This window comes from Nymphaea colorata, chromosome 2 (genome assembly GCF_008831285.2).
Source record: "Nymphaea colorata isolate Beijing-Zhang1983 chromosome 2, ASM883128v2, whole genome shotgun sequence".
NCBI lineage: Eukaryota > Viridiplantae > Streptophyta > Magnoliopsida > Nymphaeales > Nymphaeaceae > Nymphaea > Nymphaea colorata.
The window spans coordinates 28,101,024-28,116,701 of NC_045139.1; the positions used below are offsets into that span (position 1 = coordinate 28,101,024).

The 15,678-nt window shown below is 38.9% G+C and overlaps 1 protein-coding gene across 18 annotated transcripts in view; it reads right to left on the minus strand.

The window, feature by feature from the left end:
* Nucleotides 1-1,645: 1,645 nt before the first annotated feature.
* Nucleotides 1,646-15,678, minus strand: part of LOC116246662 (uncharacterized) — a 67,474-nt gene continuing 53,441 nt past the window's right edge. For 6 of the 18 annotated variants that reach the window (XM_050076332.1, XM_050076329.1, XM_050076328.1 and 3 more), the window contains one exon: nt 13,539-13,791. In XM_050076332.1, coding sequence (XP_049932289.1) covers nt 13,666-13,791 — 126 coding nt within the window. In that variant the 3' untranslated portion in view covers nt 13,539-13,665. Of the gene's footprint in view, nt 3,719-3,803; nt 3,944-13,538; nt 13,792-15,678 lie in introns of those variants that run through there. The other 12 variants (XR_007572647.1, XM_050076331.1, XR_007572646.1 and 9 more) reach the window with 11 other exon arrangements.

The following is a 15,678-nucleotide window of genomic DNA, read 5'->3' on the forward strand; positions in this document are numbered from 1 at the left end:
CATTGTCTAGCATGGCATATATATCAGCATGAACCTTTACTTGTTTCATTGGATGCCAGGATTCAAGTGGACGGTCATTTGAATCTCAAAGCTTAATGTATTTGTCTCATAGCGCATGATCTGATATCGACCAGCCTCTTTCTGTCTGTCCCATGAAACAAGGAACATGTTTTCGTGTATGGGCCTAAAATCGCATAATGGTTTATGCCAAGCAATTCGCGGCTGCGTATTGAACCTTTGAACTCCAACTCCAAGTTCTCAAATTTAATCTTCAAGGAGTTGGAAAAAAGGATTTTCTCGGTTTGATCGCACATTATTTCTTTTTCCGTTTTAGATTGCTTAGCGTGCACACGTGCTGATTTAATCAATTGCAACCACGAACAGAGGCATCCTCAAGTACCCTTCACCACGGCGACACCAAAAGGAAAGGTCGCAGAGCTCTGCAGCTCTCTCAACGGCTTAGAATAAAGCTATGACCACAGCTGCCTATGGTGAGGATCTTTTCTCAGCCGTTCCATCCCTTGAGTTCCTTTTGCATTCTTAGGCGCAGATTTGTGTACAAGGTTTTGTATTGATAACTGGATCCTGTTTACTCCATCAGACCTGATATTGATAACATTGGCTTTGATGAATTCCAACTAAGGGACGAGAACTTCAAAGCCCCTTCAGAAACAAGGGAACCCGTGGAAAACAAAATCCAACAACAATGTCACTGGTTCAAATGGTTCTGATATCTTCAGAGATTCAGTTAGAACCCAATTTGCGATTTGGACTTGGAAGGAAAAAAAAAATTCCAAATAAATTCAGATTGGATCTGAATACATCAATCAAAATGAAGTAGTTCGAACCGTATCTTTATGTCGGATATTGGCTAATTCCTAATCAAAGTCAAATGCAAGCGCAACTGTTGTATGCATATATATGTAATGTTTTAGGCTTTCATTATTGGATTGGAGCGTCTCATATCACAGGTTTCAACTCTACCTGGTCGGATCTTACTTAGACTCATATTCAATTGAATCTAACACTGTAGGTTTGATTCATAGTACTAAAACCTAATTTCATACAGAACCGATTTGCACACTACCTTGAGATTCCGGATGTCAGTCTCACTCGTCCGGCGGACGACGTCCGCTCCAGCTATCTGGAAAGATCCGCATAAGAATTTCTAGAGAATCTTTGAAATTATAAATTTCAAGCTGGACATTTTAAATTAAATAATTTCACGGTTGAATTGATGATGATTTGTGGCTCCCCTAAATTGTTCTTAAAGTTCGAAACAGGTGTTCGCTTTTGTGGAAAAAAAAAAAAAAAAACTTGACTGGTGATTTGACTAGAAGATCGGTTAGCATGAATCAACAAATTTTGAAATTTGAACTTCGTATTTATTTAAGATTGTAAGAGATTGAGTGCAGCGGACTGAAAATTGAAAATTCCATTGCCTTGATCGTTTTTGGACCGAGAAATTTCATTTTCCCTCCGCTCTTTCGCCTCCGACTTGGCTCCCTCTGCCTTCTGTTATATTGTCCATTTGCTAAGTGGGAAGACCAGAGATATCGTCCCTAGGGAGCGCGGTGAACACAGCTCGCTCCTCGGATCGTGTGGACGCGGGCTATCGGGCAGTTATTCAAAGGTGCGATCGTGATTGTTTTTTTTTTTTTTTATTTGAAATAGAGCCGAATTGAACTTCAAGCTGTTCCGATGCAAGCCTACGGGGAGATTAGGTCACTCAACCTTTTTATCAGAACAAAATCAGCTGTACAAAATCTGCACAAAATCAACTGAGCCACAAGCACTATGGAGACAAAACAGCAGTGCTCAGCAGTAGATGATCATCAAGTAACAAAAAGAAAGGACTTAGTTGAGGAAAAGCTTATCAGCCAGCCCCTAGCGTCAGAGTACTCAGTTTTTGAACAACATCCACTATCATGTCACTACCATCAACCACAGTCTGAGTTATTGCTTCAAGGATTGCCGGGAAGTTCCTTAGGAATTGGGATCGTCCTTCCAGTCCTCTGGTCAACAAACGTTTCCATTTGAAGCTGTTAGCGAAATTCCCAATCTGACCACCTAGGAGGTCAATGTTTCCTAGAAGTTTCTCCATTACATGCATTTTAGGGCATACCAAATCTGCTGAATCTAAAATAACAGCTGCCTAAAGGGCTACCATAGAGTGTCTACAATAGATAGCACCAACCCAGGACTGATTAGGATAATGGAAAGACAGAACGTGGGCATGATAATGGCACCTGTTACTCGGTTGGTGATGAACTGTAATAAGCCATATTCCAGCCGTAGCTGGAGCTGCTGGACTTCTTTGGCATCCACCGCCTTATGGCCTGAGGGATGGTGAAGGTGGCCCATTATGGTAGGCCTCAATCCTTAATGACCATAACTTTCCAACATATGGTAGGGAAGATCATTTCCCAGCATCTTCCAATCCAGCCCCTTGTAAATGATGTAAAATGCCACTTCGTATAACACCGACATGTGGGGGAATCTTTTAATTGGAAATTTCCTAATGATGGCTGCCCAAACATTGGGAGAAATCTTGTACCCAATGAAGAGATGCCTCTGGTCCTCCTCTTGACATTTGCATAATGGACATCTATTAAGCAATTGAAAACCAAGTTTTTTTAACATATCCTGGGTTGGCAATCGATCTTCACAAGCAAAAAAATCTGTCTACAAAAATCTGGGGTGACAGCGAGCAGACCAAACCCAGCTTCTCCACTGATGCGAAGGGGCAGTCTTGCGAATAGAATCCCAAACATCTGATTTCTTCCAAGTAGATATATCATTTCCTTCCCAAGTGAGACGATCAGACACGCGACCCTCATCTAAATGGCACCCTTGTAGCTTACCTGAAATGAGGAGTTTAAGCTCATCATCCCAATGCATCTCGTTAAAGGATTCAAACACTTGAGACTGTCAATTTTGGCCTATGCAAAATTTGTCCAATCATACCATATGGGACCTCCTTAATGGGCACCGACGAATTCCATTTGTCTACCAAAAAATAAGCTTCATTTCCATCAAAGATCTGCCAGTGAACCTGTTCTTAATGTCGTTCCAATGCTTTAACATCATCTTTTAGAGCCATGAATGGTGTGATATAGCCTTGCATGTCTATAAACCTTCCTCACTAAGATATTTCTTTTGCATAATTGGGGTCTAGAGTTTATCTATGGTAGGAATACTGACAGTTAGATGGTGCAGTGCAGCTTGGTTCAGTTCCACGAGATGTTTAATGCCAATCCCACCCTCACTAAATGGTTTGGACAGCTGTTTCCAACAATATAATGAGATTTCCTATTTTCTGGCCATTCGTTCCATAAAAACATTGTCATAATCTTCTCAATGTACTTAAGAGTCTTCGGAGGGGTTGGGGGCACTGATATCCAATAATCCAGTCTGCGAAATCACTTTTTTAAGAAAGCAAACAAACTCTCCTTGAGTACGACGAGAGTTTGCTTTTCCATTCAGCTAATTGACTTGATATTTTCCGTATAAGGCCTTTGCATAACGCAATTGACATGTTACCTGCAAAAAGAGGAATACCCAAGTAGTTCAAAGGAAGAGTAGAACGGTTCCATCCAAGGGTATTTTGCAATCAAGTTTCTCCGTCATTATCCATATGAAAAAACAACATATTAGACTTAGCCGCATTAACAATGAGGCCTGAACGCTTCTAAAATAGATCTAATGGAGGATGGAGCTGCAGTGAAAAAACAAAGAATATCATCAGCATAGAAGATACTCGGCACTGCTTTTACCCGATAAGCAATAGAAGAGGGACTGACCTTGTCCTGATCTTGAGGTCGTTGAAAATGGCGCTGAAAAATCTCCATAGCCGTCATGAACAAATAAGGCGAAATAGGATCTCCCTGGTGGATTCCTGTCGATGGATTTATGAATTCTCCCCTAGCACCATTAATTGACACTGAGAAAGACATAGTAGAAACACATGTCATAATGTGTTGTATCCATCTCCCATGAAATCCAAGGCGCATTCAAGCCATTGCAAGAAAGTTCCAATTAAGACGATTATATGCTTTAGAGAGTTCTGCTTTAAAGGCCACCGAAAGGAATTGCATGCTATTGAGACCTTGGATTGTCTCATGAGCAATGACTATGTTGTCCTTGATGTGTCTACCTTTGAGAAAGGCACATTGTTCAGGGAAGATAATTCGAGCTAAAATTGCCTTCATCCTCTCGGCTAATACGAGAAAAGATTTTAGATAGGTTAATCTTCCTAACCAATCTCTCAGTTTGAAAAGAATTTATTAACTGCAAGGAAGACATCTTTGCCCACTATGCTCCAGAACTGCTGATAGCAACATGCCGAAAATCCATCCGGGCTAGGAGAGTTATATTTGTCCATAGAGAAAACATCTTTCTTTACTTCCTGAAACAAAAGCCAGAAGAGTAGCATTTCTTCCTCACTGAGCAACTTATTTTCAGCTAAATCCTTCATAAGAACCCCTGAAGAATTATCCTCAGATAGTAAGGAGCAAAAACAAGATTCACATATACCTCTGATAGCTAAAGGGTCCCGAGACAAACCTGAAGGGCCTTCCATCTCAGTGATATGGTTAATGTGGTCTCTGCCTTTGACGATTTCATGGAAGAATTTAGTATTACAGTCTCCTTCCTTGTTCCATTTGGCTCTAGACTTTTGCTTGCACAGGAGCTCCTCATCATTCAAGGAGTCAATCAGTTCCTTCATGATATTTAATTCTTGTGTAGATAATGCCTCATCATTTTGAGAGCTCGATGCTTGGATACTCTCTAATTCGTTGTGGAGATTCTTGATCTTGTCTAATACGTTTCCACAATGTAATTTGTTCCATTCAACATGCCAACTGTCACTGCCTCTAATTTGGTAATCACCTTAATCATGGAGCAGCTTTGACTGGTATACTCCACTTCTCTCAAACAATTTGGTGACATCTTTGCTTCTTCCCCCAAAAGAGCAAATATTTAAATAATTTCTTACGAAAGAGTCATTTCATGGGGTCCATTACTAACATAGAAAAAAGGTAATGATCAAGCATAGAGCACGGGTGGATATGAAGCTTGAACCTGCCTTTAAAACAATTCCACCAATGATTGTTAACCAAACACCAATCAAATCTGTAGAGAACCTTTCCTTGTCCAAGTCTATTATTAGACCAGGTATAATGAGTGTTCCTATCTTCTAAGACTACTAAGCTACAATTTGACAATAAGAAGGAGAAGGGAATACAAGAACTAAGGTTGGGAGCATGCCCTGTCTTGTCCCATGCATTCTTTAAAGCATTAAAGTCTTCCCGTGTCCACGTAAACACAATTTTACATGAATGATACAACAGCATTAATGCACGATTTTTTGTATTTATCACGTCCTTATAAACACCATTTTATTTGAGTGTATCGTAAAATGAATCCTACGGTCGCATTATCACAATCTATTTAATTTGACTACTTTTCATCTCAGAGAAAACTCTTTTTTATCGTAAAACTAGTCCATACCGTGTTGTTTTCGTTGTCACATTTTTTTTTGAAGTGCTTATCTAGTCATTGCAAACATGATTTGGTTTGAGTATATCGTAAAACGAAACATGTACTTACATTATTGCAATCTATTTTATCCAATTGCTAATCATCTCTTAATGAACACCTTTTTATTATAAAGCCAGTCCATATAGTGGTGTGGTCACTTTTAATTTTTTCGAGTGCTTATCGCGTCCTTGTCAACACAATATAACTTGAGTGTATTGTAAAACGAATCCTGTAGCTACACTATCACACAATTGTTTGTGTTTATCGTGTCCTTGTAAACACAAATTAAGTTGTGTTTATTGTAAAATGAATCCTACAACTACTTTATCGCATGATTTTTTTGTCTGACTGCTTATCGCCTCTTACTAAAAACCTTTTTATCGTAAAAGCAATCCATATGGTGTCGTCGCATTTAATTTTACCAAGTGTTTATGGCATCCTATAGTTGTATTATTGCAATATATTTTGCACGACTACTTTTCGTGTCTTAGTAAATGTCTTTTTATCGTAAAACTAGTCTATACAGTGTTGTTATTTCATTTAATTTTTTTTAGTGCTTATCGCATCCTTGTAAACACAGTTTTATTTGAGTGTATCATAAAACACATTCTGCAGTTGCTTATCGCAATCTGTTTTGTTTGACTGCTTATCACCTCCTTGTAGATGTGTTTTTATCGTAAAACCAGTTCATATAGTGTTATTGTCACATTTAGTTTTTCCAAGTGTTGATCACATCCTTATAATCACGATTTTATTTGTTCTAGTAGTTGTATTATCGTAATCTATTTTGTCTGTTTGCTTATCGCCTCTTATTAAACACATTTTTATCATAAAACCATTTCGTACAATGTCGGTCTCGTATTTATTTTTTCTGCGTGCTTATCGTATCATTGTAAACATGATTTTATTTTACAGTATCGTAAAACAAATCCAGTAGTTGTGTTATCAAAACCTGTTTTGCTCGGCTGCTTATCTCCTCCTAATAAACACTTTTTTATCGTAAAACCAGTCCAACCAATCATTGTTGCATTTCATTTTTCCAAGTGCTCCTCATGTCCTTATAAACATGATTTTATTTGAGTGTATCATAAAACGAATTATATAGTTGCATTATCGCAATTTGTTTTGTCCGATCAGCTAATATTGTGTTATTGTCGTATTAATGCTTATCCTATTCATGTAAACACGATTTTACACGAATGCTACAATAGGATTATCGCATGATTTTTTGTGTTTATCGAGTCTTTATAAACATGATTTTATTTGAGTGTATCGTAAAACGAATCCTGCGGTCCTGCTACCGTAATCTATTCCGTCTCACTACTTTTTGCCTCATAGAAAACTCCCTTTTGTCTTAAAACAAGTATATATAGTGTCGTTGTCATTGTCACATTTTTTTCTAAGCACTTATTTAGTCCATGTAAACACGATTTTATTTGAGTGTATCATGTAAAATGAATCATGTAGCTGCATTATCACATTCTATTTTGTCTAACTGCTAATAGTCTCTTAGTAAACAACCTTTTATCATAAAACCAGTCTATCTAGTGTCAAGGTCACTTTTAATTTTTTTTAGTGCTTATCGCGTCCTTGTAAGCACGACTTAACTTGAGTGTATCATAAAACAAATCCTGTAACTGCATTATCATATGATTTTTTGTGTTTATCGCGCCCTTGTAAACACGATTTAATTTGAGTGTATCATTAAAGAAATCATGTAGTTGCACACTACTGCAATCTGTTTTGTTCGACCAACCAATATTGTGTTATTGTCATATTTAATTTTTTCAAGTGCTTGTCGCGTCCACGCAAACATGATTTTACACAAATGCTACAACAACATTATCGCACGATTTTCTATGTTTATTGAGTCCATATAAACATGATTTTATTTGAGTGTATCGTAAAACAAATCCCACGGTCGTGTTATCGCAATCTATTATGTCTGACTACTTTTCACCTCATAGAAAACTCTTTTTTATCATAAAACAAGTCTACACAGTGTCATTGTCATTGTCGCATATTTTTTAAGCACTTATCTAGTCCATGTAAACACAATTTTATTTGAATGTATCGTAAAATGAATCATGTTTATCGCATTCTATTCTGTCCAACTACTAATTGCCGCTTAGTAAACACTTTTCTATTGTAAAACTAGTCCATATTGTGTCATGGTCACATTTTAATTTTTTTGAGTGCTTACCGTGTCCTTGTAAGCATGACATAAATTGAGTGTATCGTAAAGCAAATCATGTAGTTGTATTATCATACAATTTTTTGTGTTTATCACATCCTTGTAAACACAATTTAAATTGTGTGTATTGTAAAACAAGTCCTGCAGTTGCATTATTGCATCATTTTTTGCCTGACTGCTGTTCACCTCTTACTAAAAATCTTTCTATCATAAAAGTAGTCCATATAGTGGCGTTGTTATATTTAATTTTTTCGAGTACTTATTGCATCCTTATGAACACAATTTTATTTCAGTATATCGTAAAATGAATCATGAAATTTCATTATCGCAATCTATTTTGTCAAACTGTACATCGGCTCTTAGTAAACACATTTTTATTTTCTAACCAGTTGATACAATGTCGTTGTCGCATTTTAATTTTTTCGAGTGTTTTTCGCATCCTTATAAACACCATCTTATTTGAGTGTATAGTCAAACGAATCCTACAGTTATGTTATTGTAATCTATTTTGTCCAACTGTTTATTGCCTCTTAGTAAATGCCTTTTTTTAGTTAAACCAGTTCATATAGTGTTGTTGTCGCATTTAACTTTTTTTTTAGGGCTTATCATGTCCTTGTAAACACAAATTTACTTGAGTGTCATAAAATCAATCCTACAATTGTGTTATCGCAATTTGTTTTGTCTGTCTACTTATCACCTCTTTGTGAACACCTTTCTAATATAAAACTAGTCCATACAGTGTCATTCTTGCATTTAATTTTTCTAAGTGCTTAATACATCCTTATAAAAATGATTTTATTTGAGTGTATTGTAAAATGAATCCACTAGTTGTGTTATCACATCCTCTTTTGTCCCACTACTAGTCACGTTTTAGTAAATACCTTTTTATCATAAAACCAGTCAAACCAATCATTGTCGCATTTAATTTTCATAATTTGCGGGGGCTGGTTGCTGTCCCTCCCACAAGAATACCTGAAGAAGGACGAGTGATGATAAAAGTTGAGGCAAAGTCACCAAGTACACCACCAATCTCCTACGAGAATGTAAGGGAGTTGCACTCAAGATGATTCCACATGAGAGTTCAACCACGATAGATAAACCAAAGGCCATCTTTCAAGAACTAAGTCAGCTTTCCACTCAACTAAAAGAAGGGAAAAAATGGAAGGTTGGGACGGTGAAGATTAACGCTTGATCAACTGGGACCTCCCTATCAAGGACAATGACCCTACTTCCAGAGGGGCAGGGGCATAAAAGAGAGGTGGCAGAAGAAATAAAGACAATGGGAGAAAAATGGACTTCCTGCAATATTGAAAGAACTGGACAGAGAGCCTTGAGCTTGCATTCTGGAGATCTGGCAATGGAGAGACCCTAGAAGGAATCGCAATGTCAAGAAGAGAGAGAGAGAGAGAGAGAGAGAGAGAGAGAGAGCCTTTCGAGGATTACCATCATACTCTAATTGTCAAACTTCAAAAGTACAATTTAAAGGACTTTGGATCTCTCTTACCCATAGTCGCATAGTTTTACTTGACTTCCTTATATCTTACACCATTCTAGGCTGGCTAGTGAAACTTAAACATGGAGTACAAAGAGAACAGGAAAATCAGGAATTCTTAAGTGAACAAGATTGGACTAGAATATGATAAACAGAAAGCATCAGGTGAAATATTCAGAACTTTCATCATTTGAAATGGTTCGTGAACCTAAAGGCCATTACATTTTTATGCATCTTCCTCATGAGAGAGCTTCATCTAATTTGAATTGTTGAGAAAGCTGGAGAAAGAGAGGGAACCAAAGAGAACGAGAAAAGAGAGAGAGAGAGAGAATAAACTTTCTTATTCATTGCTAACCCTAATCTCTTATTTAAAGAGAGAATAAGGGTCGGCTAGAGTCTTTACACAAGAGAGACAAATAAAGATATAAATGACTGAAGAAGACTCTAACTTTTAAATAATCAGAAAACTACCACACTTAAGTATAAACTTTTTAATTTCAACACTCCCCCTCAAGCTGGAGCATAGATATCAATCATGCTCAGCTTGTTACAACATCTAGAGAAATCACCAATAGGAAGAGCCTTAGTAAACATATCTGCCGCCTAATCTTCAGAAGCTACATGAACTGTAGACACAACACCTCCTTGTATAAGATCCTGAACATAATGACAATCAACCTCTATGTGCTTTGTTCTCTCATGAAATACTGGATTATTTGCAACGTAAGTGGCAACCTTGTTATCACAGTACATTTTCATAGGAAGAGGAACCTGAATACTCATATTTGTCAGCATAGACTTAACCCAAGTCATCTCAGTAGCCGTTTGAGCCATTGCTCTATATTCAGATTCTGCACTTGATCTCGACACTACACTTTGTTTCTTGCTTCTCTATGATATGAGGTTCCTCCCAACAAAGATACAGAAGCCTGTGGTGGATCTTCTGTCATCAACAAACCCTGCATAGTCAGCATCACTGTAAGCAACAATAGAGATTCACATTTCTTGAAAAAGAGGCTCCTACCCGAGGATGACTTTAGATATTTCAAAACCATCAATGCACATCCCAATAGACTTTTCTAGGTTTTTCCATAAACTGACTTAGTTTTCCAACAACAAAGTTAATGTCTGGTCTAGTCACAGTGACATACAGAAGCTTGCCAATAAGAGACCTGTAAGATCGTGAATCCACTAGTTTCGATTGATCATCATGAAGATGAAGATGTGGATTCATCGAAAGATTAGCCGGCTTGGCTCCTAACATCCTTGTATCCTGCAGTAGGTCAAGTACATATTTCCTCTGAGACAACACTACACCTTTTTTGTTATGAGCAACCTCAATCCCAAGAAAATATCGCAAGTGACCAAGATCTTTCATGACAAAGTGCTTCTAAAGGAAAGTCTTTGTGACCAAAATTTCTTGATCACAATCACCTGTCAGGATAATGTCATCAACATAAACTACCATAACAACTATACATTTGGAGGTCTTCTTGATGAATAGAGAATGGTCCAAATGAGATCTTTCAAATCCACACTGTGAAACGACCTCAGATAATTTGTGAAACCATGCCCTAGGACTTTGTTTAAGTCCATAATTGCCTTATTCAGACGACACACTTTTCTACACTCCCCCTGTCGCTCGAACCCTGGGGGCTGCTGCATATATACAGTCTCTTCAAGATCACCATAGAGAAAGACATTCTTTACATTCAGCTGATACATAGGCCAATTGTACCGCAACAGAGATAATGAGCCGAATTGTACCCAACCTGGCCACAGGAGAGAAAGTCTCAAAGAAGTCAACTCCATATGTCTGGGTATAACCTTTAGCCACCAATTGAGCCTTATATCTCTCTACAGACCCATCTGAATGGTACTTGACTGTGAAGACCCATTTAGAGCCAACAATATCACAATTTGAAGGAGGATCAACCAATTCTCAGGTACCACGCTGTAAGAGAGCATTCATCTCATCTTGCATGGCTTTTCGCCATTTACAGTCTAGTAATGCCTGTTGATGACTAGCTGATATAGTATGAATTGTCATAGCATGAAGAAACTGTTGTAAGTTGTCATCAAGGTGGTCAGTGAAAACAAATTGTGAGATAGGATGCATAGTACATTGTCTCTTGCCTTTACACAAAGCTATAGGCAAGTCCTGAGAATGATCAATTTCAGGTATACTTACTTCAATGGAGCTCACATCCTGAAAAGATTCTGATGGTCGACCATGAGAAGGATCCTGCCAACGAGTATATACTAATAGAGGGTCTTGGAACCTATTCATAGTCAGAGTAGGAGAGGGAAAAGACTGCAACGGGACTGGAGGGATAGGTAGAGGAATAGGGCATGGCATCTCAGATGATACAGAAGCAGGATTAAAGTAGGATTGAGACTCGAAGAAAGTGACATCCGCACTGATATACTCTTTGTGAGTTACTGGATCAAAGCACTTGTACCCTTTTCGGTTTCGAGGATAGCCAATAAACACACACTTAATGGCTTGAGCAGCAAGTTTATCACGTTTAGGCCCAAGGATGTGAACAAAACAGGTACAACCAAATACTTTTGGTGCAACGGGAAATAAGCTTCGATTGGGATAAACAAGTTTAATCGGTACTTTGTTGTCAATGGAGGATGACGACAAACGGTTTGTCAGGTAACAAGGCATGAGTATGGCATCACCCCATAAGTATGTAGGTACATGATTATGAAGCAGGGCAGGAGCAACAGTTAGAAGTTGCCTATGTTTTCGTTCGGCAACTCCATTCTGTTGTGAGGTATGAGGACAAGTAAATTAGGGAGAGATACCATTTTCAACATAAAAGGTCATTAAGATAGATGATTTGAACTCAAGAGCATTATCAGTGCGAATACACTTGACCAGAGAACCAAACTGAGTTTTTATTTCAATAATCAAGTTTTTGAGAATAGGGATTACTTCAGACCTTTCTTTCAAAAGAAATACCCAACTAACTCGAGAGTAATCATCAACAACAACCAGAAAATACCTAAACTTAGATCGGCTAGCGACCCTGCTAGGACCCCACACATCAACATGAAGAAGATCAAACAACTCTTGACTTGATGGACTAAGACTCGAAGGAAAACTACTACGAGTATGCTTGCCAAGTTGACAGGCTTCACACTGAAATGACTTTGGGACTGAAAGGTGAGGTAGGATGGAACGGAGTTTGGACCCTGAAGGATGACCGAGCCTGAGATGCCACTGAAAGGGTGTAGAATCTGATGTAGAAGACGTAGCAGCAAGATCCATAAGGGTCGACAGGATGTAAACACCCCCTTTTTCATAGCCACCACCAATAGTCTTCCCAGTTTGTAAGTCCTGAAATGAGCATGCACCAGGGTAAAAAATAATGCGACAGTGTAAATCAATAGTGAACTGTTTAACAGAGAGCAAATGGGATCGAAATTCAGGAGCGTATAAGACATGTGGAATGGTCATAGACTGAGAAAGCTTCACATCTCCATAACCCAATATAGGTGACATTCTACCATCTGCAATTTTGACATGACGTGGCTGAGAGAATCTATGAAACATAGTGAACAAACCAGGTCTACTGCAAAAATGTCTCGATGCTCCTGAGTCAATAATCCAAGAGATACCTAAATCAAGCGTGGATGTACCCGTAGAGAGAGCTCGATCAATCAAAGCAGTGGAAGCTGAAGCCTGTGAGGCTTTGTGTGTCAAAAACTGTTCATACTCAGATCTATCAATGTTAACTATGACGGTAGATCCAAAGGAGGAGAGATTTCCAATTCCTTTATAATCATTGTCATCATCTGGTTTGCTAATCTCAGCCATAATGAACACAACAGGGGCACCAAAACAATGTTGCAGTAGTTTGAAAACACAAAAGGATGTCCAACTTATAAATAATCAGTCAGGCAAGGGGCTGATCAATGGCACAAAACTCAACGATATCACTTGCAGTCGCAGCACCACTGTCACATGTCAAGGGGCTGATCAGCAAAGTGGAAATCAACAATATATCACACGCAGCACCACTGCCACATGCCACTAATGTCACAGCGATGATTTCAACACAAAACTCAACAATATCACTCGCAGTCACAGCACCACTGTCACAGGTCAAGGGGCTGATCAACAAAGTGGAAATCAACAATATATCACACACAACACCACTGCCACATGCCACTAATGTCACAGTGATGATTATGCCACCATCTTCGAACTAAGTATATGTCACACTCCAACCTTTTGACCCTCAAACAAAATTTTTTTTTCTAAACATAAAGCATTGAGGTGCGACTACACAACAATTCAAAAAAAGAGGGAGCTATGTCATTTGAAACCATGGGGCAAACTTTCAGTTATATAACAATTTCAATTCATACAAAATCACATCTATGTGTATGACAAAAATGCCCCAAACCACAACTTTGATGTCTAGCAAAAACAAGACATCAAAAAGACCAAACCATGACGCGCCGGCACTACCAAAGACCCAAAACCTCCCCAGTAGGACGTGAGTAAAGCCATCTGATCAACTTGCTGCCCCGGGTCCGCCAAAACCTGAAAAAGAAACAACTGAAGGCTTAGCCTTCGCAGTATGGCAACAAGCCAAGAAAATCCCAAACCCTCTTAAGTAGGGCTCAAATCTAAGAACAATCATAAAAACAATCTATCGTCATGTCGTGTCAAGGCATAGGCACATCATTCGTCATGTCATGTCAGGGCATAGACACATCATTTGCCAAGAAAACCCCTAACATAGACCACGACATGAAAAGACCACTCAAGGGCCACAGAAATACAATCTCAATCACATGCAAGGCATGCTTAAACATTTCATTTCAGTCATAGCATTCACATGCCCATCAATCACATACATTTGTTCACACACATTCCATTCACATACATTCATTTTTCATTGGCTTTAGTGAATTGACAGTTCTTGTGGGTGCAAACATAGGCACGTGCACACCGCGGGCGGCCCATAGCCGAGAGACAACCCCCGTGGTGGCCCAGAACAGTATGGATCCATTCATCCGCTGCAGCGGTAGAGCACTCATCCATAGATGTGTGAATTCCAAGGAGAGATACTCAGCCTTCCCTAGGACACCCAGGTTGGGAAGGAGGGAGCCCAACGCTCCAAGCACATCACACAACAGTACCCTGGGGCCTTGCACCGCCTGCGCTCCGAACAGGCGAGACCAGTGGCAAAAGCGGGACGTCTCCCAAACAGATAGCCACATCCCACTGGCCTCTCATCTCTTATTCTTTCATTATTATCATTATAATAGCACATTCACAAAATGACTGGCTAGCTCATGAGGTTGGTACACTTCACGACTGCACCCACACCTCCAATTGCCTCCACACGAAGTCTACACATAACATTAACAGTCATAGCTAGCCATCGTACAATACGGGTACAACTACCCTCCAATTTCAATCAATTGCATTATTGCCCACGGCAATACATATGCAACAAAACACAACATTCACATCTTATCAAACACATTAATCAGGTCTTTCAAAACTTGGCCAAATCCCAGAGAATAGTCTCGATCCGTGATGGCTCGTAGCTGTCCTATGCAATTATCATTCTATGATGCCCTCTAATACACAATCGGGGTCGAGAAGACACTCGACTCGATACCCCACCTCATCTGTTCTAAGTAGTTATCAATTCTAGCATGCACATGCAAATGCGTAACAATTTTCCAAACAAGCTTCTAATAGCTTTCCAAAACAGAACTTGTCACATGACAAATCATTCACAATCACACACATCAATCACACCTTTCAAAACTTAGCCAAACCACGGAGAGTAGTCTCGATCCGTGATTGGCTCGTATCTGTCCTAGACAATTATCATTCTAGGATGCTTTCTAATGCATAATTGGGGTCGAGGAGACACTCGATTTGATACCCCACCTCATCTGTCCTAAGCAATTATCAATTCTAGCATGTACATGCAAATGCGTCACAGTTTTCAAAATAAGTTTCTAATAGCTTTCCAAAACAGAACTTATCACATGACAAATAATTCATAATCACACACATCAATCACACCTTTCAAAACTTATCCAAACCACGGAGAGTAGTCTCGATCCGTGATTGGCTCGTATCTGTCCTAGACAATTATCATTCTAGGATGCTTTCTAATGCATAATTGGGGTCGAAGAGATACTCGGCTCGATACCCACCTCATCTGTCCTAAGCAGTTATCAATTCTAGCATGACATGCAAATGCGTAAAAGTTTTCAAAACAAGTTTCTAATAGCTTTCCAAAACAGAACTTGTCACATGACAAATCATTCACAATCGCACACATCAATCACACCTTTCAAAACTTAGGCAAACCACGGAGAGTAGTCTCGATCTGTAATTGGTTCGTATCTGTCCTAGACAATTATCATTCTAGGATGCTTTCTAATGCATAATTGGGGTCGA